The sequence below is a fragment of the Trachemys scripta genome, chromosome 1 (genome assembly GCF_013100865.1).
Source record: "Trachemys scripta elegans isolate TJP31775 chromosome 1, CAS_Tse_1.0, whole genome shotgun sequence".
Lineage (NCBI taxonomy): Eukaryota > Metazoa > Chordata > Testudines > Emydidae > Trachemys > Trachemys scripta.
In genome coordinates, this window is record NC_048298.1 from 82,904,969 (window position 1) to 82,931,304 (window position 26,336).

A 26,336-nucleotide genomic window follows, 5' to 3' on the forward strand; every position below is an offset into this window, starting at 1 on the left:
AGATGCACTTGACCTCATACATCTTCAGGCTATAAAATTTTTGTGAGTAGAAACTCCACTTTGAAAGATCTCTGTAGTTACCTAAAGAGGCAGCTGACGTTATTGTATCCTGTGTTTCATAGCTGGAATAATAGACTACAGTGTTGTCTTGTATTTATACTATACCTAGTGGAAGTGGGCATCCAGGCCAAACAGTTGGCACCACTAAGTATTAAGTGGGAAAGCTCTCTGGACAAGAAGTTAGGAAGGTCCTAATGTCTGAATCAATACAAGAAGAATATAAGCCATACTCAAAATCCTATAAATCCAATAGTTCTAAAGTTTCTTAGCAAACAAATACAAGAGAACTAATGCAACGGGGGTAAATAGATTCAGGGCAAATTCATAAGATGCTTGCTAAATTCCTTAAAGCAGACAGAATGATTTGCTAGTATACTTCTGTTTGCAGAAAGCTGGATGCTTACCACATTAGATGAATGACTTCTGGATATAGCCCAAAAGGAATATGAGGAAAAATTGATCAAAACTCTCAGATGCAGATTTAAAACTTTAAACAACCATTTAAAAAAAAGCGAGTAGGAAGGAAGTAATGCTACTTTTAGATATCTCTAATAGAAACTGTTTTCTTGCTTGCCAATCTTGGTTCACAATTGATCGTGTGGGAAGAGAGAAATAATTTATCTGAATTACTTTTAACAAGCTTCTGAGAGGCAGACACTAATGTACACCCTAGTAGCTATCTCCCAGAGATTTTTCTCACCAATAGACCTGAAGGAGATATGTCTTACATACCTATCTGTACTGCTTGCAGGAGGTTCCTTCATTAAACAGCATTTGTCTGTCTAGCCACAGCTCGTTGAGTACTTTCATAAAAGTACTGATATTTCTGATAGGAAATGATTTGTCTGTCCCTCTTATATGAAGTTGTTTACTTAAGGTCCCCTCCAGAAACTAGCCTATAGCTGCCAACTGTGTACAGACCAGATCCTGGAGAAGCTAAAAACTGCTATTTAGGAGGTCCATGGTTCCTTTGATTATTGTGCCTCTAGGGGTTGATTTTGTGTATGGATACCTAACAGTAGACCAAATTCCTTTTGATACTTCCACACTTTCTCCTCTTATGCCATGGATGTCAGGCATTTGCCCAAGCAGCATTCTTTACTTCCAGTGACTAATTCTGGGGGCAGAACCAAACCTGTGAGCAAGCTGAAGACTGACAGGCAGATCTGTGTGCCTTACTAGTTGAAGAAAAGATATTCTTAGCTCAGCATTAATACATTTTCCTTTTAACCCACCAACAACTAAACAATGAAACTAACCTGTCACTTGCATTGATTGGGGAAGGGACACTTATGGCTCAAGCAAAGATCCAGCATGCTCTCTTCATATTATAGGAATAAAACAGGTGAGTCGAATGCTCTGACTATTTTATTATTTCTTATTATTTTTAATTGTCTTAAGCAGGCACATCCTGTGTTGAGTAGCTTTTTACTTTCTAAACCTGTTTGGCCAAACAGACAGAGGCAAGTCATAAGAAGTAGCCAGTAAGACTGCTAAGGGTCTGTAAACCAGGAAGGTCCAACATTGGAGTCAAGTAAAGGTGCACAATCTATCTTAATTCTTTGAATATATTTTCTGCCTTGTTACAGCTACTACAAGAAAGATCTATGAGAAAAAATTGCAGAAACTGAAGGAACAAGGCCCAGAGTTGGGGTCTTCGACACTTCTACCAACAGTTTCTTCATCAGCTGAGAACACCAGACAGAATGGAAATAATGATTCTGACCAATACAGTGACAATGAAGAAGGTAAAACTAAAGTGGAAACTCAAAATAAATATAAATTGCTTGAGTTAAGTTAAGAATGAGTACCGTATATACTCTATCATAAGCCGGTTTGCTTATAAGCCTCCTTCCCCCCACCCTCCGAAGATGGATAAGTAAAAATGGAAAATTTTTATAACCCATTCATAAGCTGACCCTATAATTCAGGGGTCAGCAAACTTTGGCTCCCAGGCCATCAGAATAATTCGCTGGTAGGTCGAGATGGTTTGTTTACCTCGAGCGTCTGCAGGCATGGAAGTAAACCTAAGTAAACAATGTGTCCCGGCGCACCAGCTACTTACCCTGAACAGGGGGGAGAAGCTGGAAATCAGGGGAGTAACCCCTGTGACCACCCTCCACGTGACCCACCCCTAGCCCAGGACTCCCTCACTCTCCCCACCCTATCCCTTCCCACCTTATCTGTGGAGGGCTAGGGGAGGATGTCTCCGACCTTGCTGGAGCTGCTCCAGCAGGCGGGGCAGCGCGGCCGCGGGCTGGGCTGGAGCTGCTCTAGAGCTGCAGCTGCTTCGGAGGCTGGAGGGAGAGCAGTGTGGCCAGAAGCGGAGAGACTCTGGTTCCACCTCTTCCCTTCTGGCTGTGCTGCCTCTCCTTGCTCCCTCTGGGGGGAGGGACTGTGTCCCACTGCTCCCTCTCTATATCCTTCTGAGCAAGAACAAAACATAGCATTCTTTCACACTAATGATGTGTTGGAGACAGAATTAACTTTTCTCAAAATTGGGATGGGCTCTGAACTTGAGCTCACCAATATTGGCCCACTGTATCAGGGTTTAGAAAAAACTTGGTGTATGGAGCAAGTCGGCGTTTGGACATACGAGTGGGCTGACTAAAGCTAGGGAGCAGAGTTGCCGGCTCTTTCCTCTTTGGGAAGTTATCAAGCCAGGCAACAGAGTAGCCCAGGAACTGCTCCTTTGAGTACTAGCTGTGAACACAGTATCTCAGACACTACCACTTCTTCATGAGGAAGGAGGAAAGCCAGAAAATAGAACAGTTGGCGCTGTTACTTTCCGTGGATAAAGTGAGCTAGGAATCTAAGCAAGCCAGATACTCCTGCAGGGAAGCAGACATGGTAAGGGGGGACAACAGGAGTGAGCCTGTGTGTTGAGGGGGGAGGAGGAGGAGGAAAAGATAAATTTGTCAGAGGGAAAATGTGCAAACCTCTAACTGTGAGGAGAACTAACCACTGGAATAAATTACACTTCTCTACAGCCAAAATGCTTCTGAAATAAAAGTAGTCAAACTTTACTAATTCTGGGTGTCAGAACGAAAATTATGCTTAAAATTGTTGATTGGCTCTAGTTTTCAAGATATGCTATTGGGTCAGTATATACGACCCTTGACTTGGGAATGATGGAGGATAAGTGAGTTATGAAGGGAAGAGCTCTCAGTTTAAACTAGAAATGACTAAAATACATCTTTGACAGGATCTATGAATAAATCTATGACTGGGTTTGGACAGTACTTGCTTTTTATTCAAAACAATGAATGATGCAATCTGAAGCTGGTATTGCGTCATACATGATATGAATTTCATCACGTTATTCCTAGAAGTCATGGATGATGCAATCATAACGAAGCTTACATCACTCTGCTGAACAAATTGCCCTATATCAGCTCTAGAAATCATAGTGTTGTGCTCTCTTATTTGTCAGTGTTTGATTTTTGCAAAGGGACACATTTCTGTTTAGCCAAAGTGAGCAGAGATGCCTCGTACTTGTGTGAACAGTGCAGATAACTTCTGCTATGTTTGTGGTGAAGTGACTTTTGCATCACAAAAGCGCAGTATAACCACTATGGTTCAGAAAGCCTATCACCTTTATTTTGGCTGCAAAATTGGAGATCAGGACAAGAGGTGGGCCCCACACATATGCTACAACACAACAAATCTTCGCCAGTGGTTGAACAGGAAAAGGAAATCTATGCCTTTTGCAGTGCCAATGATTTGGAGCGAGCCAACAGATCATACCAGCAATTGTTACTTCTGCATGGTGCCTCCAGTTGGGAAAGGTGTGTCAAAGAAGAAAAAGTGGACTGTGCATTATCCAAACATTCCATCAGCTATACGCCCAGTACCCCATGGAGAAGGACTGCCGGTTCCTGATGCACCAGAATCATTCTCACTTGAGTCAGACGAGAAAGAGGATGAAATTTCTGGTCTTGAACCATCAATGTCACAGGACCCACATTTTCTCCCATCCTCCTCCTCTGAACCACACCTCATAACACAAGGTGAACTGAATGACCTTGTCAGGGATTTGGAACTACCCAAGAGTAAGGCAGAGCTGTTGGGCTCCAGACTACAGCAGTGGAATCTCCTGGCAGGTGATGTTAGGGTTTCCATGTTCCGTGACCGTCAAAAGGATCTTGTCCCATTCTTCTTCATGGAAGGTGATCTTGTAGCCTGCAACAACATCGATGGTGTGATGGCAGCCCTCAACATCGTTCACGATCTAGATGAGTGGAGACTGTTCATTGATTCATCGAAGATGAATCTTAAAGCTGTTTTACTGCATAATGGCAATGTTTTGCCATCAATTCCAGTTGGTCATGCAGTCCATATGAAGGAAACCTATGACCACATGAAACAACTTTTGAGGTGCATAAACTATGACCAACATCAGTGGCAGCTTTGGCGATTTGAAGGTTGTTGCTCTCTTGCTTGGTCTGCAGACTGGATACACAAAGTACTGCTGTTTTCTCTGCGAATGGGATAGTCGTGCAAGAGAGTCCCACTACATCAAGAAAGATTGGCCACTCCAACAGTCATTGGAGCCTGGGAGGAAAAATGTTCAGCATCCACCACTTTGTTGAATCAAGGAAGATTTTGTTACCACCCTTACACATCAAGCTGGGTCTGATGAAGAACTTTGTCAAGGCCATTGACAAAACACAAGGAGCTTTCAAGTACCTCTGTGGAAAATTTCCAAGGTTAAGTGAAGCTAAGATAAAGGAAGGTGTCTTTGTTGGTCCTCAGATTCGTGAACTTCTTCGAGATGATGCATTTAACCATGCACTGCGTTGCAAGGAAAAGATGGCATGGAAAGCCTTCCAGTTAGTGACAATACATTTTCTCGGAAACAACAAGGCAGACAACTACAGGTTGTTGGTGGAAAACCTCCTCAAGGCATACAAAAGCCTTGGTTGCAACATGTCACTAGAGATCCATTTTTTGCACTCTCCTCTAGATTTTTCTCCACCGAACTGCAGAGCAGTGAGCAACGAGCACGGCGAGTGATTTCACCAGGACATTGCAACAATGGAGAAACGCTATCAGGGCAAATGTAGCCCATCGGTGCTTGCAGACTATATTGCTGGACAGTGACAAGAGATGCTCCATTTAATGAGTACAAGAGAAAAGCCAAGAAGCGCCGAGTAGACACTGACTAGGACTAAACTATGTACATAATAGTTTTTTGCCTTTTGTTTCATAACAAATTTTATTTATATAACCCTTTTGCTGATTTTTAAAGTGTTACATAAACCGGACAGGTGAAATATTATCATGTAAAGCAACCATAAACACATGAAAAGACCTAGGTTTACAATTTATGATTAAAACTCTATCTACACAATATACATAGACATAAAATGTGAAAACTTAAATATCTTAGAAACAGTAGCCCATCAGTTGTTTTAATTATCATATTTGAATTCAGCACATCAAAATACATAATAAATAGCACATTTTATCTCTGAAGCAGACGACTTCTCAAAAATTGTAGACCAGTGTTACCAAGCAAGACGGTAAATTTTTCATCACTGAGATACTGATTTTTTTTTTTTTTTTTTTTTTTTTTTTAAAGATGATCTGGTTCAGCCACAAGTTATTAGGCTCATTGCTGGAATTACTGAAATTCAGGAGGTTAAACTTGATCTGAATTGTCTCATCCAGTCTTGAAATCTGTGGGGAAAAGGAGAGCTGGAAAAGATAAGTGAGATGTTGGGGAAAAACGCAATATAGAGAGTCTTTCCCCCCCACACACCCCCCTTAAGCCTGGTAAAGACATGCTTTCTCTTGGAGTTGATTGGTGGAAAAACTCCACAAAGGTTAAAGACGAATAGCAGTTGTTATTTGTCAAGTATATTTATTCCTTAGACATAAAGACACACATTGTCCAGAATGAAGGGATTGCAGTTCTGTAAGTAGAACACAATAAAAGCTTCCAGTCTATTAAGTAGTTAATACTTATTGCTTTTCAGTTCTAGCTCTCAGAGCATTTTACAAAGAAAGGGAAGTTTAAATATACCTATCTTAGACTTGGGGAAACAGGTCACGTTACCATTCAGCTGCAAAGTCAGGAATAGAATGCACATCTCTGAACTCCTGAACAGTATTGCTACGTCCACTTTTGTATCTAGCCTTGGATAGATACACACTGATAGAAGTACTCTTTATTTAAAGCACCTAACCCTTTAAAGTCTTGCCAGAACAGTCCAGACCTGCTAAAAATATTTATATTGACGTTGTTGGACAGGAAGCAGGGTGTCTCTTTAATTCAGAATTCTATCCATTTAAATTGAACTTGAACTATTTTCTGTGGCTCTCCAACAATTTTTCTATCACTTTGATCCAATGAATTGTCATGATTTTACAAGCATAGGTTTGGGATAGAAAATTCAGATTTTTGATTTTATAGTCTTAAATCAGAGCTGTTCCTTTTTATTTCTGTGAATTCTTCCCTTTCTGGGCTCAGCTTATGACCTTTTATATTTGTAATCGGCTATCAAGCTAAACTTCTGTCAGCATCTCAGTCGTAGTGTCACTGTCACTTCTCCAACATTACCTTCAGTTGTTTATGTAAATTCAGGACCTCTGATACACTTTACAACAGGATTCTATGTTATGTTTTTGATCAAAGTCCTCAAGCTCAGTGCAAACTTCAGTTTGCTTACATCAACTGGATACAGACGTAGTGATTACATCTGAAACTCCCAGAAAAATTGTCACTAAGAAGCTATGGCATCCATCCTCCCTTCTCAGTCAAACCTGAAGTTGCTGAGGGCGGTGAAAGAATTTATGAAATTCTTGTATTCTTGAGATGTGCATAGATCTCTTTAGTTTGCTGCTTAACCCTTGACAATATTTACATTTCAGAAGAATTTAGTTCTCACCGCTTCATTTAGTTGAATAGTTTTCTATCACCTCAACTTAAGGTTTTTTTGTTTTTTTTTTGTCAGTAATTTATGCACTGTTTTGGAATCGCTACTAACCTGGGTACAATTAGAATGGAGTCTTGTGGACTCTAGGATGGGTAAGGGGAAACTTAGTTTGCTAGAATCTTGCCTGTAATAAAATCTTTCTACAGAAAGCTTGCTACCTCATAGTATTTCTTTCTGTCTTCACTGTTGACTTCACTGGGTGGTGGTTTCTTATTCTAACATTCATATAAACTCACTTTTTTTTTTTCCCTAGGAAAAATAAAGCTTCAAGCTGCTTTAAAAAAAAAAAAAAAAAAAAAAAAAAAAAAGCATAGATACTGCTTAGCTCATATGTGTTTATCAGCAATATTAGCATATGCCTTCAGTCTTGCCCACTCCCTACCTCTGCTAAACACCAATGTCAGCGCAGGAAGATGGACTCCTTGCTTTACTAATGACCATCCACCTGCATTGTTAGCATACATTTCAGTAATTTGGCCTGGTAACTGTAGAAATAGGCACACCTCTTCACTAATCATTCTATCATCTTGTACAGTTGTGCACTGTTTATCAATAAGGGGGCATCCAAAGTCCCAAGTGTTTATGGAGGTCATTGGACTTTGTCCTGAACCATTTCATGATTCATGTCGTTGAGGGCAGCATTAACTACAGAAGCTTCAACACATAAGCAAACTGATGCATTTTCTGGGTTGCGGTTATGGGGGTTTGGAGCCTAAACTCTCTAAACCATAATCTTCCAATGGATTTTCAATGACTGGGCAAGCAGCCTACAGGCTGGCCTAGACTGATTTTGTGTTTGACTAACAATGCCTTTCTTCAGGATTGTGACTCACAAGGTAGGGGTTCTGAGGACAAAGTTTTTGGTGGCCACTCTCGCACTTTTTCCTAAAATACTTAATTAGCTTTAGGAAAAACATATAAATATGCACATGTACATGTCCAAATCATCGTAATTTATTTATTGCTAGCTAGTAAGTCTGTTGTGAAATACGATATTAACAAACATACAAGTATTACATTTCACAGCAGATTTAACTTGTCCCCAGGTATGGCAGGACTGAGGACGCCCTGGATGGGGGGCAAAGAAAAGCAGCAGGAAGCCAGAGCCTATCACCCCAGGGCTGAAGCCCAAAGCCTGAGCCCCACCGCCCCTGGGAAGGTGGGGGAACTCACTGGCTGCCATCTCCTCCAGCATTGTGTCTCCTGAGGAGGGTAGGGCCTACCCCCTGCTGGCGGCCCCAGCAACCAAGATGGTGCATCTAGGACCAACAGGGAGGGGTTGCTATTTTGCCTGCTTCTCCCCCTCCCCCCAATCATAGCCCAGGAGGCTGTGGTCACAAGAAAAGACCCTGGTGGCTGCATTTGAGAAACACTGCTTTAAGGTATGCTTTCCTTTCTTTGGTTCTCTGCTCAGTCACTTCTCAAAGTCAGACACAGTGAAATCTTCCTATTGTAGTGCTGCTTAATTTCAAGACGAGTGACACTTCCTCCAGTCACTTAGTGGAGCAACAATCCTGTATGGAAGCTTTTCTGCCCATAACGCCTGCATTAGAGACCAGTTCCCTTCATACAACTAAAACTGACTTCTCAAGTGGAAGGATGCGTTTACAACAGAGAACTTTTCTTGCAGTTTGTAGGCAGAGTGCCTCTCTGTGGATGGATAGCTATTAAATAAAAAAAAATTATTTATTTTTTCATTCAGTGTGAAAAACCCTCTCCTGTTCACTGCAATAGGTGTTAGGGCTTGTCCACACTTGAAAACTAACGTGGATTAAGGTAGGGTGTACATTTATAGTGCTTTTCCTTAATAACTTCATGTGTGTACACCTTTTACTGGTCTAACCAAAGTAATGACTAACTGTGAAAGGTGGGTTGGAGGACAAAATGAAATCCACTACTGGTATCTATACTCATCGTTTCTTCCTACCTAGTGTTTCTTCTAACTAAGAAATCCTCAAATGTGGAAGGAGAAATGAAAGTTGGGCTCATACACAAGGTTTTTATAGCTCTTTGGCATTCAAAACAGCTGAGTGTAATGATGTATGGGAGCTGGAGTAAGAAGGCAACATATGGTAAAAATTACTAAGGCTTTGTCTACACTGGCAAGTGAAAGACTAAAATTTTGTCATTCAGAGGTGTTAAAACCACCCTCTTCCTGCCCCCCCCACCCCCGAAAGACCGAAGTTTTGTCGATGACAAGCGCTGGTGCAAACAGCGCTTTGTCAGCAGGAGCGCTGTCCTAGCAACAACACTAATACCGCTCATTGGGGGTGGAAGCCTTTTGTCAGCAGGAGAACTCTCTCCTGCCGAACTACACGCCTTTTAGCAGCACAGCTGTAGCTGTAGCAGCGCAACCGTGTCACTAAAAGCTGCGTAGTGTAGATGTAGCCTAAGTTGTTTGAGAGACTAGGTGGGTGAGAATATCTTCTATTGGACCAAGTTATGTTGGGGAAAGAGACAGACAAGCTTTCAAGCTCCACTGTGCTCCTCTTCAGGTTTGGGAGAGGTAATCAGTCATAGCTAAACACAAGGTGGGACTGGTTAAGTGTAGGATTTAACATGTTGCAAAATGAAGTGTCCATTAATACCACTGTACTTAAAGCAGGCTAGTGGGTTACAGATTGTTGTAAAGAGATCTAGAATCATAGAATTGTAGGACTGGAAGGGACCTTGAGAGGCCATCCAATCCCCTGCACTCAAGGCAGGACTAAGTACAGTGATTCCTCACTTAACGTCGTCCCAGTTAACGTTGTTTAGTTGTTAAGTCGCTGATCAATTAGAGAACATGCTCATTTAAAGTTGCGCAATGTTCCCTTATGTCGTTTGGCAGCCGCCTGCTTTGTCCACTGCTTGTAGGAAGAGCAGCCTGTTGGAGCTAGCTGATGGGGGCTTGGAACCAGGGTGGGCCAGCAGCCCCCTATCCGCTCCCCTAAGTTCCCTGTGCGGCTGCCACCCAGCGGGATATCAATGGCCAGGCAGTTCAGGTGTCCCTCCCCCCCCACTGTCGTGTGCTGCTCCTGCCCTCTGCCTTGGAGCTACTCCTGGGAGCCTCCTGCTTGCTGTCTGGAGGGGTGGGAAGAGGAGAGGGGTGCTGATGTCAGGGTGTCCCCCTCCCCCTGCTCCTGTATCCCATCTCCACAGGGTGGGGTGGGGTGGCGGCATGACAGCTCTCAGGACAGGGAGCTTGCTGGCAGCAGCTGCTGTCTCAATTTGCTGATCTACTTAAAAAGGCAGTGTACTTAGAGTGGGGTGAGTGTACTTAAAGGGGCAATGCGACACACACATACATGATGTGTGTCTGTCTGTCTCTCACACACACGCATGCATTCCTCCTCCTCCCCCTTCCCCTCCACTTTGGAAAGTGGAGAGAGAGGTGCGGTCGAGTGGGATAGTGTGGGTTCATCATTACATTCAGTTTCCGCAGGGAATGTTTGCAGCCACTGCCATTTGTCTATGTCTCCTCCCTCCGTTTTTGCTGCCTTGCAGAGAGTGAGGCTACATTAACAACAATGTGTTAAGCCTTGAGGGCTCAGGCGAGTGCTAGTTCGTCATTTAGCAGTAAAGCATTCCCTGGGAAATATCCCACTCTCTTCCATCATCTGACTCCATCACCTCAACCAAGATTCACAATCATTGCTGTGTACCATATTAAATTTTGTTTAAAACTTGTAGTGTGTGTGTGTGTGTGTGTGTGTGTGTGTGTGTTTATAATTAATTTTTTTTTTCTCTCCCTCGAAACCCACCCCCTCCCACCCCATTTACATTAATTCTTATGGGGAAATTGGATTCACTTAACATCATTTCACTTAAAGTAGCATTTTTCAGGAACATAACTACAATGTTAAGCAAGGAGTTACTGTAGACCATCCCTGACAGGTGTTTGGAGATTAAGAGCAGGTTAGACAATGGAGATCACACAACCTCTCTAGGCAATTTATTTCCGTGTTTAAGTACCCTGAGAGTTAGGAAGTTTTTCCTAATGTCCAACCTAAACCACCCTTGCTGCAATTTAAGCCCATTGCTTGTACTATCCTCAGAGGTTAAGGAGAAATTTTTTTCTCCATCCTCCTTGTGTCAACCTTTAATATACTTGAAAACTGTTATCATGTTGTCCCCCGAACCCCACCCCCTCAGTCTTTTTTCCAGACTAAACCAACCCAGGTTGTGTGGTGGTGGTGTTTTTTGTTTTTTTTGTTTGTTTGTTTGTTTGTTTTTTCCAATCTTCCCTCATAGGTCAGGTATTCTAGACCTTTTATCATTTTTGTTACTCTTCTCTGGACTTTCAGGAAAGATATGGAGAAATATGCTCCCCAGAACTGGACACACTACTCCAGTTGAGGCCTAATCAGTTTGGAGTAGAGCAGAAGAATTACTTCTCGTGTCTTGCTTGCAACACTTCTGCTAATACATCTCAGAATGGCAAATGATGTTTGCTTGTGTGGTTTTGTGGGTGTAACTGTTGACTCTTATTTAGCTTGTGATTCACTATGATCCTCCAATCCCTTTCCACAATACTCATACCTAGGTAGTCATTTCCCATTTTATAAGTGTGCCACTGATTGATTTTTCCTAAGTGAAGTACTGTGCATTTGTCCTTATTGGATTTTATCCTGTTTACTTCAGACCATTTCTCCAGTTTATCCAGATCATTTTGAATTTTAATCCTATCCTCTGAAGCACTTGCAAGCCCTCCCTTCTTGGTATCATCCACAAACTTTTTGAGTGTACTCGGTGCCATTATCTAAATCATTAATGAAGATATTCCCTGCGGTACCCCACTTGTTATGCCCTTCCAGCTTGACTGTGAACCATTGATAACTATTCTCGGAACGATTTTCCAACCAGTTGTGCACCCACCTTATAGTAGCTCCATCTAGGTTGTATTTCCCTAGTTTGCGAAGGTTATGCGAGATGGTATCAAAAGCCTTACTAAAGTCAAGATATACCACATCTACCACTCCCCCCTCCTCCAATCCACAAGGCTCATTACCCTGTCAAATAAAGCTATTAGGTTGGTTTGACAAAATTTTGTTCTTGACAAAGCCATACTGACTGTTACTTATCACCTTCTAGGCGGTTGCAAATTGCTTATTTATTTGCTCCATTATCTTTCAGAATACTGACGAAAGAGAAGCTTTTTGCTCCCACTAAAATGAGCAGCTATGGACTTTCTGTAGAGTGAGGCTAAAACTGACATAAGTGAAACTTGAATCCGATCAGGGAGCAGTTCTTTTTCACTGTCACTTTTCAAACGAGTATCACACATGAAACAAAGGGGTGTTAGCAATACAATTAAAATATATTGTTATAGTCTCCCCCCCCCCCCCAAAGTAGGCCATATATACTCTGGGTGTGATTCACCCTGTGAAGAGGACCAGCACAAAGTCCCACTTAAACGTCCAAGTGGTGAATAGGCTTTGAGCTTACCCTTTGCACGTGGGAACTTTTGCACAGTCTGAGCTTGAAACTACTGCATTTCAGATTTATAACATAGGAGTGATTGCACACTGGATACACTATGTGCTATTTTTTAAGCTGCAAGTTGTAACCTACCTTTGTGGTCAATTTCCTTAAATTTCAACAATGATATTTTTGATTTTTTTTTTTTCTATGCCATAATATTGTGTCTATTGGTTCACTTAGAGTACAACTTAAAAGGTTTGGTAGACTCTCCTAAAAATGATCATAGTTAAATGACACATTAATTTAAGATTTTGCTGTGTGTACTATAGCTATGCTTGTGGTAAACCACTATGCAATAATCTCATTCTAAATACTGGAGGTGATTGAATAGTGGGAGTGGAGGGGAGAATCCATCTTGAATATTCATTCATATTTAAAAACTACCTTGGATTTGACCATGTTCACAACTCTCTTGTGTTTGCTTTCCATAAAGACTCCAATATTTGAACTTTTTGAGCAAAAATACTCCTGGAAAGGTAAATGCTTAGTTCAGATAATCATAGTTGAATTTTAAATTGTATATTCAGTTGTAAAATTCACAAATTGCATTATACTGGCTAATTGCATAAGTCACATTGACTTTTGTTTCTTGTTTGGATGCTTTATGTCCTAATCCCAATTCATGCTATGTTACAACTAAATATAAGCAATGCTGAGTGGGTTAGTTAAATTCATTGATTTAAATTACTATGTAAATGGATCAAACTCCATCTCTACACCAAGAATTCTTCCTTTAAGAAATTCACAAATAATTGACATATAAATTCAAGCGCTGACCAGAGCGGTCAGGATAGGCATTGTGGGCCAATTAGAACGCCATAGCCAAGTACAGCGTCTACACTGATGCTGCATTGCTCTAACTATGCCCCAAAAAGCTCTGTGCTGCTCGCTGAGGAGGCTTTATTATGCCAACATAGTAGGGGAGTTACAACAGCAGGAGCATTTCAGTGTGTACACTTCCACAGTTTTGTTGATGAAAGCTGACTTTTGTCAACAAAACTGTACAGCGTAGACGTCCTAGAGTACCTTTCCCAGACCTAAAGAGCTCTGTATAGCTTGGAATCGTCTCTCACCCACCAACGGAAGTTGGTCCAATAAAATATTCTCACCCACCTTCTCTCTCATAACTTGGGAACAAGGCTGCAAATAGTAAATTATTTCACTGGACAGTATGTAGCTTACATTTTTAAACAGGGAAATTAAATTAGAAGAGCAGATAAATGAACCTCCCCAACACTGTGTAACTTACTTATTTTATCAATAGATCTGGATATGGTATACAGGCCCTCAAGTGAAATCTTGTAAACTTATCCTTGTACTTTTAAATGTAACTACAAGATAGTATGTCATATTATAATTTGAGGCAAACATCTTTGATTTTTTTTATTACTCTGTCAAACTGAGCAAGGACTTTTAAAGGACACTCTGAAAATACATCATTTCAAACAGTACTCAAAGTGTAATTACAGGCTTTCTAGGATTTGTCTGGACATTTAAAGTATGTTCTTGCTAGCTGGAAGGCAGGTGGTGGAATGCACCCCTGTATTCACACCCTAAACACTGTTGAAATAATGTTAGCTCCATAAGGCATGTCTTGTACAATCATTTGAAAACTCATAACTTGCTGATTACTAATGACAAAATGCTTGTGTAGCAACACTTATATAAACATCAGCTGAAATCATGACTGAAGTGTGTTTCCTAGATAAGTCTGGGAAGTGGCTAAACCAGTTTCTCAAAGACAGAGGGCAAACTGACACCCTGGCCAGGTATCAATAAAGCTGATAGGCCATCACCCATCAAGTGGCCATTCTTTGGTAAGAGAGGGGAGCAGGGACAAAAATATCCGCATCTTAGCAAAGAAACATCATGAGGTCTCCTTCCTCCACTTGATCCCAAGTCTCTTGGTTATCAGTTGGAAATCCTTTTCAAAAAGGGACTGAGGTGGATTAACTGTGCCAATGGGAGAGCTCTCTCTAGCCGGTTTAGCGTCTTCATTAAATGTTTTAAGTGTAGACTTGCTCAAGAGGAGGAGGAGTTAGACTTTGGGAGAGGAGTCCTGACCTGAAGAGTTTGGTCAGTAATGCTGCTTAGAAGTCTATGGTGAGAAACTTTTTGCTTTGAATCTAATAAATATAGTTTAAGTTGGGTACTAGAAAACACTTTATCTTTTTTTTTTAATCATTTCTGACTTTTATGCCTCATTGCTGGTACTCAAAATCTATCTTTTTATAGTTAATAAACTTGTTTTATCTAATCTAGCATGTTTAAGTTGAAATGTGTAGGTAATACCATTTAAGGTGGCAAGTTGTGTGTGTATATTCCCTTAAAGGAATAATGAACTTTGTATATTTGGACTGCCCAGGAGAGCTGGGCATACAAGACATACATTTCCTGGAAAATCCAGGGCTGGAAGCATTTTGGAGTCACCTTGCAGTAAAACCATGGCTGGTGAGAGCAAGGATCAGACTGGCAGGCTGGGGTTACACAAACCCATCGGGGAGTGACCTGCATACTGGCAAGCGGTATGTCACAATGCAAACTTGCCCATATTTGTTATATTAAGAGAATATTACAAGTTATAACTCAACCATTCTGGCAGCTAAAATGGTCTATTTTAATAAAGTGCATTATTTGGGTTAAAAGCAACAGAGTCTTTGGGTTGTTATGGTCTTGACAGTTACTTAACATGACACCTTTTTTTTTTTTTTTTTTAATATTCTAGGTAGAATGTTTGATTTTGGCTCTTTCAGATGCCAAAGAGTAATGGTGACTGATTTTATTCTCAGATCCCAAGGTAGAGTTCAGACTTGAGAAGAGAGAACCACTGAAAGCCAAGACAAAGACTCCAGTAACACTCAAACAAAGAAGAGTTGTTGAACATAATCAGGTATTGTTATTTTAATGGCATTTTCTTATCAACTTGTAATTGTGAGTATACTTGCAGTAGCTGAATTTTTCATATTGCACTTGACTAATATTCACATGGTTAATATTTTAAGTGGGCTAAACTGTTTATCACAAGTTTTCCAGGAATCATGTAGAAATTAAACACAACCTAAGTCTTAGCTAATCCTGGAGCTATTTTTTAATATTTTGCCTACTCAGTAACACTTAACTTTAGCAAAATATAGCTGCTAATCTTAGCTTTTGCTTTTTTCTATGATATTGTAGGCAGCACTGCTGTAGTTAAGGTTGCATAACATTTTCCATTATAAAACCATTTTCAGTGACTTATAAATTTGCCAAATTTATTGAAATTTCCTTGTTGAATGTCTCCAAGAAACATTTTTGGAACCTTCAGCAAAACCAGCTCTGTAAAGTTCTCTCAGAACAAAGTTAGGGAAGATAATTGTTTGCTTAATTAAAATATCCTGGTATCTGTTTGAGAGGCTTTAGTGCCTCTGTGCTTTAGAGTGAGGACTTAACCTCCCCACCAATTTTATCCTAAGAGAAGAACATATTATGTGGGGGAAAAACAGTCTTCAGTTGTGGGGTCAAATACTATCAATGCATACACATATGGGCACTTACTAACTTTTGAGTGCCTCACTTTGAAATGCTAATACACTAGCTTGCTTAATGAAGGCTTTTTGTGTTTGGGTTTTAGGGTGTGTAGATTCATTTTTTAAGAAATGAGTTGATCGTGTGGACTTCAGGAGTTTGATTTATCAAATACCTGTAGCTAATCAACCCTTGTGAAGTTAGCATATCAATGTGAATATCCTTTTGTCCAGATTAGTGTATTTCATCAGATGATCCAGTTTTGGCTGGTAGTAGTGTAGTGACCTGACTAACATTTCTTTTTGCTGAAGAAAGGTAGTGGAATCCTTGTGGAGCAACTATTTGAGTAACTGGCTTTTGCAGAACTTTGCAATCATCTGTGCTATGTTGATGAGAGTGGGCTGGCAGTATGAGGGGACAGAACAGAAAATTTTCTTTTAAAATGGTGTTTCAGCCACTGATACTAGTGCACGCTGCTCTGAATCTTTCCTTTCTCTGGAATTTGTCACCAATGGCTGTTTCAGAAATGGTGAACTCTTACTAATTTTGTCTGTTTTGAAACAGACATCCAAGTACCACTTAATTTTGTCTGGGCTGGGGCATATATAGACATATGCTAATGTAACTTATTGTCACAACTGTTCCAGTTCACTTTGATGGGAATCAAAATCAAGGAGTCATACTGAAACACTTCTGCTCTTTCCAGTTGAAGCAAAAATTCAAAATTGTTGACTGCACAATATTATTTTAAAGGATATTTAAACACTTAATCAGCCAAGAATCCTTTTTAAATGAATACTTCAAGTTAGATTCCTAAACAAGTTGCCTGATTTTCCTCCCTCCCCCCCACCCCCCCAAAAACATTGATGCTCTTCCAGCAGCTCCCACTGATTTCAATGTGTCAGAGATGTTGGCGTGTCCAAATCTCTTGAAAAATCAGGCCTCTATCCTGGGGTGTGCATATATTTTTCAAGAGAGAGCACACCAACATCTCTATCTTGTTGAAATCAGTAGCATCCTGTTTTAGAACCATAATGGGAAACAAAGTTAAGACAGAGTGTTGTGAAGTCATTGCTTTAATGTCCATTTTATTAAAATGTGCCCCTTGAATGGACCCACTTGGCAAAATAAACATGCCTGTACTCTGAACAAACCCCTTCTCTCCCAGGACCCCAAGAGATCAAATAGACCTTGCAGTGTCACCTGAAGTCTTTTATCTTAGCAGTTTGTCAAACCAACAGGAGAAATATATGTGAAAGAACACCCTCAGAAAACAACCTGCTTTCACAACCTCCTAGATTAAACAAATAGATGTTAATTTGACTTTCTCGCCTGATCTCTTGAGGTATCTAGGACCTCAAACTAAGTATTTCAAATGTATATAGTCTGCCAAAATAGTACTCCACTGAGTCTGAAATCTGCACCTATATGACCCAGTGGTAATTCAGCTGGTATCTTATCTAATTCACCGGGTTGACTCAAAGAGAATAGTAAAACTCTTCATACAAATCTTTCAAAATGATGAATAATTACTGGTTTAAACCATAATAACCCTCTCTTTAGCTAGGCTGACCTGGGCCCATTAATATTCTTTAAAACCTAGTAAATGGAAATGCTAAATGCCTACAGTAGAAGCTGAAAGTACTGTGAGTGGTTAAAGCTGCAAACAATATAATCTAAAACCTGTAACAGGCAAAGATTTATGAATGACCTTCAGTAAAGTACAGTAAACTTTCAAAATTATCCTTCCTTTTTAGGAAAGGAAATAATCCAAAATTTCTGGGGGGAGAGGAGATGGGGTTAGATTTGGAAGGAAAAAATTGTTTCAGTTGAGAAGAGTTTTTTCTTACAATTTAAAGAAATATTGCCAACAGTTGAGGCTCAGATTTAGCCTACTCCATGAAATTTAGGATCTAGTGGGAAGTGATGTTTTTCTCAAAATCCAAATTAAAAGTTCACCACTTAGTAATTGAAAAGTTTAGGAGACTATAACTTGTCTTACCTACATAAAAGCTTGTACTCCTTCTACTGGATTTGTAGCAACAATAAACAAGCAATCTTTTTTTTTCTTCTCTCTCTGATGTGTTAGGAAGAGCTATCTTATAAATGATAACAACAAACTACCAAACTTCCTGAATTTATTAAAAGGAAAACATGCACATTACATTTGTTTTGTTACTCACTTCAGATTATTGCTCACTTTTTTTACTAGTGTAAACTTCTTTTCCTCAAAAATAGTTTGTTTTTAAATACAGTGGTAACTCTCTAGTTTTTTAACTGTTTAATATTGGCTATCTTATGGATTTGGGATTTTTAATTGTGTTTCAAGTTGCTAGTGTAAAACTGCAGCTTTTTATGCTACTTCTGTAGATTTGGGGTCTTTCCTCACTCTGAGACTTAACCTGAAAAAGATGGCCCCAGTTACTTAAACCCATAATACTATTATTACTGTGGTGAATGACCTCATTCCTCCACTGGATATAAAGCCATTGGAAAACTCCTACGTTAAATCTTATTCTAATACTAGTATGACACTTGTTTTTAGTATCTAATGGACTGGTTTAGGTTTGACCAATTATGTCTCAAGTCTTGGCCATAAGGAATGGGCAAAGCTTAATTTATGGATATAAAACTTGTTACAATTATGGGGGAGACTTTCAAAGGCACAAATGGTATTTAGGCAAATAATTGCTGATGAATTTCAAACTGCTGTATGTATCTTTGGAAACCTCCCTATCTTGTGTTCAGAGGAGATAAAACTGCATCTGAGTAAAGGGTTTTGGTAACACCTGTTTCCACAGATGCACAAGAGGTTTGTTTTTTTATCTATGCAGAGATATCTGGGTTAAATGTAAAATGGCATATCGGCTCATCAGTGGTTATCCAGGTTCAAGCCAGAGATGAGGTTTTAGCCAGTGACGATGTAAACCATTTATACTCTACACTTACTGGAGATAGTAGCTGTCACTTTGTTCTGATAATCATAATACATTGTCTGTTCAACTCCATATAAATAGGAATCCTCTTAAGGATAGTGTTGCGTATAATCACTTGATATCCAATATTAATGCAGGTATTCTACAAAGCAAGATATTTGGAAAGCAAGTGTGCTACACACCTACATCTGGAATATGCATGCTTCTATGGCTTTTAGTTATGGACACTTCAGTGTTGGGACATGACTTTTATATGCTTGCTAATGTATTTGATGCTTGAATAGAACTATTCTCAAGATGGAGTTACTGAGGCTATCTGGACAAGTGGATCTTCAAAAAGTGGACCTCTTCAGGCAGTTTCTAGGGAGTCTACAAGAGTATCAAGAAGAACACCAAGGAAAAGGGTGATGAGAGGCTTATTGCAATCTAGACTCATTTTACTTTTTCCTGAGATTGTCAGGGCCCTAGAGACTCTTTTTTACACTCACTGTTTTTGTTTTGTTTTTTAAACAAACAGGTGGAAACTACAGCACAGTTGCCTGTAGATGATGCAGTAATGTCAGAGGGTACTCCCATAGCTGAAACTATAGTGGCTTCAAGCAACGAGACCCTAGTAAATATATCTAATAAATTATACAAGTGGTATCTTTCTGTAATGTACCTTTTAACTTACACTAGAAAGCGTTTTTACTTTAAACAAATCTAACTCTACTTGATAGCCCCCAATATTTAATGTATTTTTACTTTCTGTCAGATATGCTTCCCTCTCCATTTTATCAGTCTTATATGAGCATATGTTCTTGCACCAACCCCTGAAGCCTCCTGCTGCTGGCGTGGTCTGAGCCAGTATGATAGTTCCTATCTTCTTAAAAGTGGAAGATTGGAGAACTTCGGTACCACAGCCTTCATGGAGGGTCCATTTTATTTAATATGTGCAACAAACCTGCCTTGAGGGTTTGTGAGCTTCTGTCACTAAACAGCTTTAAGAAAAAAATATTGAAACTATGTCGCTAATGTATTTAGAATGTTTTTTCCAATGTAGCTTCTCTTAAATCATCTATTTATTTTTTTTTCCCCGAGTGGTAACTTTTAGTATCCAAATGTTTAACAAAGATTTTGTCTTATTTTTGTTTTTCTTTTGTATTTTGGTTAATTGAGTCTGAACAATTTGAATCTCAGCAGGTTGTCAATAGGGTGCCTGGAAATTTCAAGCATGCAGCTCCTACACTGTCAATCAGTGAATTCTCAGACTTGCCCAGAAGAACACCAAAGAAACCATTGATGACAGCTGAAGTAAATGAATTAAAATTTAGATTATCATTATTTCTGGACAGAGTTCTTGTATTTATTCATTCCTGCAGAAGTGGGAATGAGGGTGTAGTTCTCTAACAAGTGGCATGAGGATATTCAGATCAAACTAGCATTATATCATGGCTTGACTGATGAATGTAAGGTTTAAAAGTTTGGCCAATAAAATACCTGCTTAGTTTTGAGCCATTCTGCATTTCTGGGATCATGTTTGCAGTTTTTGTGCTGCTTCTGTCATCAATGTAGCATGTTGGGGTTTTTTGTACAATTCCTTGTCAAGTTAGTTGAATAGAGAGCGAGTACATGGCTCTCGAATTTTGAAAAATTGATCAAGTCTGTGGCTTAATTTAGAGCATCAAATAGCAGGATTATTTTAACCAAAAGCCTCCAATGTAACATTACTGGAGTAGATCTGCCTCTTCTTTTAATAGCTAAAATGCCCCTGCTTCTAGAGTGTTTGTTTGACTATATTATCTCTGGAAACCCTTTTTTTTTTATGTTAAAAATTTTAGACCTGATATAGTATGCTATTCTGCAGCATTTCTATTTTCCTAATAGAAATCAATAGGATTTATCACTTTTGCATTGCTCATTTTGAGTACAACTCATTCTTAAAAATAGATAAGAAATCTTTAATTAAAAACTAGTGGCTCTGCTTTAAGATGTGTGTCCACGTCTTCATGTAGTATGTGAAATGGGCTACCTCATTTGCTTAGAGATGATCTGACATCATGTTGGTAACTGAGCACTGAGCTGATACCCATTAAATTTATTAAAAACAAGTGCTTTACTGTCTCAAACCCAATAAGCCTTTGCAGTCGGTGTTTTGCTATATTGCAGCACTTTCGCTTACCAGAGCAAGAGGAAACAGGTCGTCCTCATAAACATACTGTTAACATTGGTCACACACAATCCAGTGATCTGCTCAACACAGCCATGATAGAGGTGATGACTAGTCCCTTTTGATCATCTGTATTGTTGTCTGATTGGTGTATAAGTACTGCATAAGTAACAACAAAGTATTCTTCATGTTGAAGGAAACTGAGGACAACGCTGAATACATCTGGACACCAAAAATCACTAGACAGCTGCCAGTAACAAAGCTTAAACCAACAATTAAAATCCAGGAAAGACTTCTTAAAATTCACTGGGTGAACCAAATTCTCTCTTTCAAATCACCTAGGGTTATGGTCACTCTAAATATCTATACTAGAGGGGAAAAAAGCTATTGAGTTTGGTAAGGTTTATAATTCTTCTATTTGTTCCCGTAGGTGGTGGAGAAAACACTAGCAGAAGAACGAAGAGTAGAAAGAGATATTCTTAAGGAAATGTTCCCATATGAAGTATCAACACCTACAGGAATTAGGTACAATTAAAGTATCTTATGTTTCTATCAATCATGATAGAAAAAGACTTTTTCCCCGTGTTTAATTAGGTTGTATTGCTAAGAAATCTCTAAGAATTAATCCATATTCTGTGGCTCAACCTCAGAGCACACCATAGAGCTAGATGGCATGCCTTTCTGCATATAAAATTAACTTATCCCATTAGATCTAAACTGAATTTACCTGGGCTGTAGTATCACAAACATTATTGAAATGTGGTGTGATTTAGGCTTCAGATACTACAAGTAAATAAGCCTTTTATAAACAGAATTACTTCAGATAAGGAATCTTCTTTTTAAAATGACACAGATTGATTAAACCAGTTTAATTTCTTCTGAAATGAAGTCCAGTATTCCACCATGGAATTTTAAATAATAAAAATGGTAAAACTTTTGAGGCTAAAAATATCCTGTTAGCTTGTGTTCCAGGCAGAAAGATATGCACATTTTTTAAAAGTACTGCTTCAGCAGAGCACTGAATTCTGTAGCCATAATCCGCTTAATGGTCCATATCGAGACCAGACACTGGACTGACACTGGTCAGTACCAGCTACTTCAAAGGAAAGTGCCAAAAAAAAGTATAGAAAATTATGGAATAACTTGACCATAACTTTCCTTTGTTTTCTAATCTCGGTCAATTAGTGATTTGCCTTATGCACTGAAGCATGAAGGTATAGGCATCCCGTTTAATGTAACGAGATGTTCTTATCTGTATAGAACTTCCAGTCCTAAATCCTATTCTAAATTTTTTTTAAGCTTTTGGCCACAATATCTTGAGACAGAGTTCCCTAAGTCAGTAGGTGTGGTGTTTTTTTTGTTTGTTTTTTGTTTTTTAGCTTTTTGTTAGTTTGTTTTTGTTTTAATTTAAAAGGGATTTTACTCTAAAAGCATGTTGCCTTTTGAATTCCATTAAATCTCCTTTCCTTCTTGTATAATGTAGGAAGGTAAAAAGAAATGTCTGACTTGACTTCTCCATACCATTCATTATTTTGCATTCTTGTATCATATTTATCTTATAAACTAAGTAACCCCAGTCTCTTTCGAGGTTTAACATACCAAAGACTTTGTATGCTTCCTGATTCCCATCACTTATTTATATACTCTTTCTCTCATTCTTCAGCATCCAAACGCTTTGTTTTTGATCTCCACTTGTTCAACAGTAACACCTAAAGGCCAGAGACCTATTGTGGTAGTAATCTTACAAACACATAATAAAGATGGTCTGTGCCCAGGAGCTCTTATAAATAGACAACACTGGCAACTGCACAAACTGGAAGTGTAAGATGATAATGAGATCATAGTAACAGACTTTCATTGAGCTACCTGCATTGGTGCCCATGTCTTTTCCTTAAAGAATGGTTGTACAGGAACAGCTTTGTTATCTGGCATATTGGGGGAATGGGGGGGTCCCGGTTAGTCAAAAATCCCAGTTAACTAAGTTATATTTATCAGTGGCAGGAGGGAGCTTAGGTGTGGGAGGGGGCTCAAGGATGGGGGAGGGAGTTTGGGGGAGGGAGCGGGCATGGGAGAGGGTTTGGGGTGCCAAATCTGGCGGTGCTCATCTCAGACGGCTGCCTGCAAGCGGCGACATGTCCTTGCAGCTTCTAGGTGGAGGCGTGGCCAGGCAGCTCTGCGCACTGCCTCTGCCTACAGAAGCTGTCCCCGCAGTTCTCGTTGGCTGCAGTTCCTGGCCAATCGGAGCTGTGGAGCCAGTGCGTGGAGCGGGACAGGGGCAGCACACAAAGCCCCTGTGGCCGTTCCTCCATCTAGGAGCAGCAGGGACATGTTGCTGCTTGCGAGGAGCCAGGTAGGGAGCCTGCCGGCCCCGCACCAACTGGACTTTTAATGGAAATATCAGACATGCCAGTTTCTAGAACTTTATGGTTGGTGAAGTGCCTGATAACACAACTTTTACTGCACTTCATTTCAATGAAGTGTTGAGTATTCACTGCTGGTTTGCAGAAAGCATTGATATTGTTATTGGAATTTAAAATGTCCCAACAGAGACAATTTGACGCACATACGTTCTAATAGTTAGGAAATGATATCCATGAATGTCTGCACCCATGTCCCTAAAATCAGGGACTTCCTCTTTATCAGTATGGAATCGTCTGCTTGCTGTGGTACTATTGTAGGGCAAGGAGAGTAGTCCTGCCCAACGCAGCTTTTCTTGTTTTTTGGACTGCTGGTTTGACTAACTCCACCTCTTTACTCTTCCTTCCCCGAGGGACAAGAGTGATGAGAGCTAAGATCTCTACCAAAGTTCTTTGCTCCTTAAGTAGAGGGGACACTAATCACGAACAAATCTTTTTGCCAACCCCTGGAGCCTCATCCAGTCCACCTTGGCAAGCATTCTGTGTAATTAAAATCAATATATTTGAAAATGTAGAAAACATCAAAAAATATTTAAATAATATTCTATTATTGTTTAACCGTGCCATTAAAACAGCGATTAATCGCAATTAATTTTTTTCATAGGTATCAAGCAGGGCTGTCAAACAAAGTCTGGCTATTTGTGTATCCTATCAATCTTTCTGCATATAGGGTTGAAAGACACTCTTCACATTTTACTTTCTCTTTCCCATCACTGGTGAACTGTATGCCTGAAAGCTTACCCATGGGCAGTAGAGAAATCTGTCCTTAACATCTTAAAACAGAGTATCTGATGTGCATTCTGATCCTTAACAGATCTTTAATCCGTTTAAACTAAAACTTGTATGTACTTTAGATTGCCACTTAATCATGTGACTAATTATTCTTTTTAATTAACAGTGCTAGCTGCCGCAGACCAATCAAAGGAGCTGCTGGCCGACCTATAGAGCTCAGTGACTTCAGAATGGAGGAAAGCTTTTCATCTAAATATGTTCCAAAATATGTTCCTTTAGCAGATGACAAACCAGAGAAACCAGTAACAAAAAAACGCTCCATTCCCATGTGGATAAAGATTCTGCTGTTTGTTGTTGTTTCAGTCTTCTTGTTTGTGGTTTATCAATCTATGGAAACCAACCAAGGAAATCCTTTTTCTAAATATCTTGGTGTCCCTGAGGCAAAGATCCAAGATGATTGATCATCTCCTATGGCACACCCAACTTGATCTGTTTTTTTTAATTGTAGAAAAAAAGAACTCTTCTTCCCTACTGTTGTCGCAAGGACTGCTTACAACTGTGATTGCAACTTGACAAATTGAATAATGAAGCATAAATAAACAAGACAGTATAAATGGACATCAGTAACTTTTTCTGGACTAGTAGGAGATAACTTTGTGCCATACGAGTAACATTTTTTAGATCTCTGGGACTTTTTGTAGTCTTTATTTTTTTAATGTGGACATCTTTAAATTCATTTTTGAGAAACTATATTGTTTTTGCAAACTTGGAAGCTGAGAAGGGCAAAAATGTAGTAAAATGTGAAGCTGTGTTTAAATGCTTTGACTTCGTACAGAAAAGAGGTTGTACTTTTTTTCTCTACTACACAATGTGGGGGTAAGGAGGGAGGAGATATTAACTTGACAAAGGGAAATGCATCCTTGGATGCATTTTATTGTAACTGTTCAGCTGAATTTGATATATTGTAGCTTGTAGGGAAAGTCTGGCAATAAACTCTTCTGTAATACTGTAACTTTTTAGTAAATGTAACTGTAACCCTGCTGTATTCATTTCTGTAAGGTCTAAGTAACTTTAGTAACTCCACTTAAGAATAACATCATTTTTTAATTGTAGCTCTTAATTTTAGTGCTTAATACTGTTGTAGGAACCTAATAATTACAGACCTAGTTGGCAACAGATCTGTCTTTATAGAGGAACTTATTTATTAGTAATCTGTGTGAAAATAAAATTTGCATCAAATATAATTTGCTACCAAAATATTCTTTGAATCTGTTTTTTGTTTATTGAAGGACTCAAAGTCTAAAGCACTGTGCTACATCTTAAATCTTTCACCAGCATGATTCAGACTGCAGATAAAATTACTGCAGGGCTAGGTACTTAAAACAAAATTTGTCCAGTCTTTCCCACAGCTTGAGATGATACTCCTTGCAGATGTTCATGTAAAAATGAGTTGCTTCTATAATCATCTTGGATACTCCCTATATCACGAAGTTTCATGTTTGATGTGAAGAGGGCATTGTTATGCTTTGACTTTTAATTTAGGTTAAAATTACTCATCTTGGATTCAGTTGATTATTTTCTTTTTTCAATGGAAATATGTCTAAACGTTCTCAATTCCATAACTTAGTTACAGGCAACAGATTTTTCCACAACCAGTGAAGTCTGAAATAAAAATAGAATATAAAGTGAATGTATAAAATTGGTGCACTTAAGTCTGCAACATATTGCATATTCTATTCAAAATTACAATTGTAACCTTATAAAAGTGGTACTTTTTTTTAAAAAAAAAAAAAAAAAAAGCTTAGGATATAAATTAATATAGTCGTATCTTTTTTACTGTAACTAGATACAATGTAATATTTAGTTCATAGTTGCTCTTATGGAAACTTTTACTTGCTATGTACCTGAGGCAACTTTTACTTATATTTGGTAGCAAAGCAATAGTTTTTTGTCTAAAATAAATGCTTTAATTCTTTTAATTTCTGTTTTTAATCAAATAGTAAAACTTGTGTTTCATCCTCTAGAAAATTGTAACAGACAACATTAATTTTTTGGTGTCAAACTGTGGAAAAATAAAGATGTAATGTGTACTTCAGTGCTTATTTTCATAAGAACTGAAATCAATTACTTTTAA

The 26,336-nt window shown here is 39.1% G+C and overlaps 1 protein-coding gene across 12 annotated transcripts in view; it reads left to right on the forward strand.

Annotated features, from left to right (window-relative positions):
* The window catches only part of TMPO (thymopoietin), a 48,399-nt gene extending 22,063 nt beyond the window's left edge, over nucleotides 1-26,336 (forward strand). The window contains exons 3-10 of one of the 12 annotated variants that reach the window (XM_034773316.1): nucleotides 1,650-1,808; nucleotides 15,254-15,354; nucleotides 19,189-19,308; nucleotides 19,422-19,517; nucleotides 20,087-20,197; nucleotides 21,053-21,157; nucleotides 21,484-21,578; nucleotides 24,369-26,336. In XM_034773316.1, the coding sequence (XP_034629207.1) occupies nucleotides 1,650-1,808; nucleotides 15,254-15,354; nucleotides 19,189-19,308; nucleotides 19,422-19,517; nucleotides 20,087-20,197; nucleotides 21,053-21,157; nucleotides 21,484-21,578; nucleotides 24,369-24,663 (1,082 nt within the window). In that variant the 3' untranslated portion in view covers nucleotides 24,664-26,336. Of the gene's footprint in view, nucleotides 1-1,649; nucleotides 1,809-15,253; nucleotides 15,355-19,188; nucleotides 19,309-19,421; nucleotides 19,518-20,083; nucleotides 20,198-21,052; nucleotides 21,158-21,483; nucleotides 21,579-24,368 lie in introns of all 12 variants that reach the window. The other 11 variants (XM_034773309.1, XM_034773343.1, XM_034773335.1 and 8 more) reach the window with 11 other exon arrangements.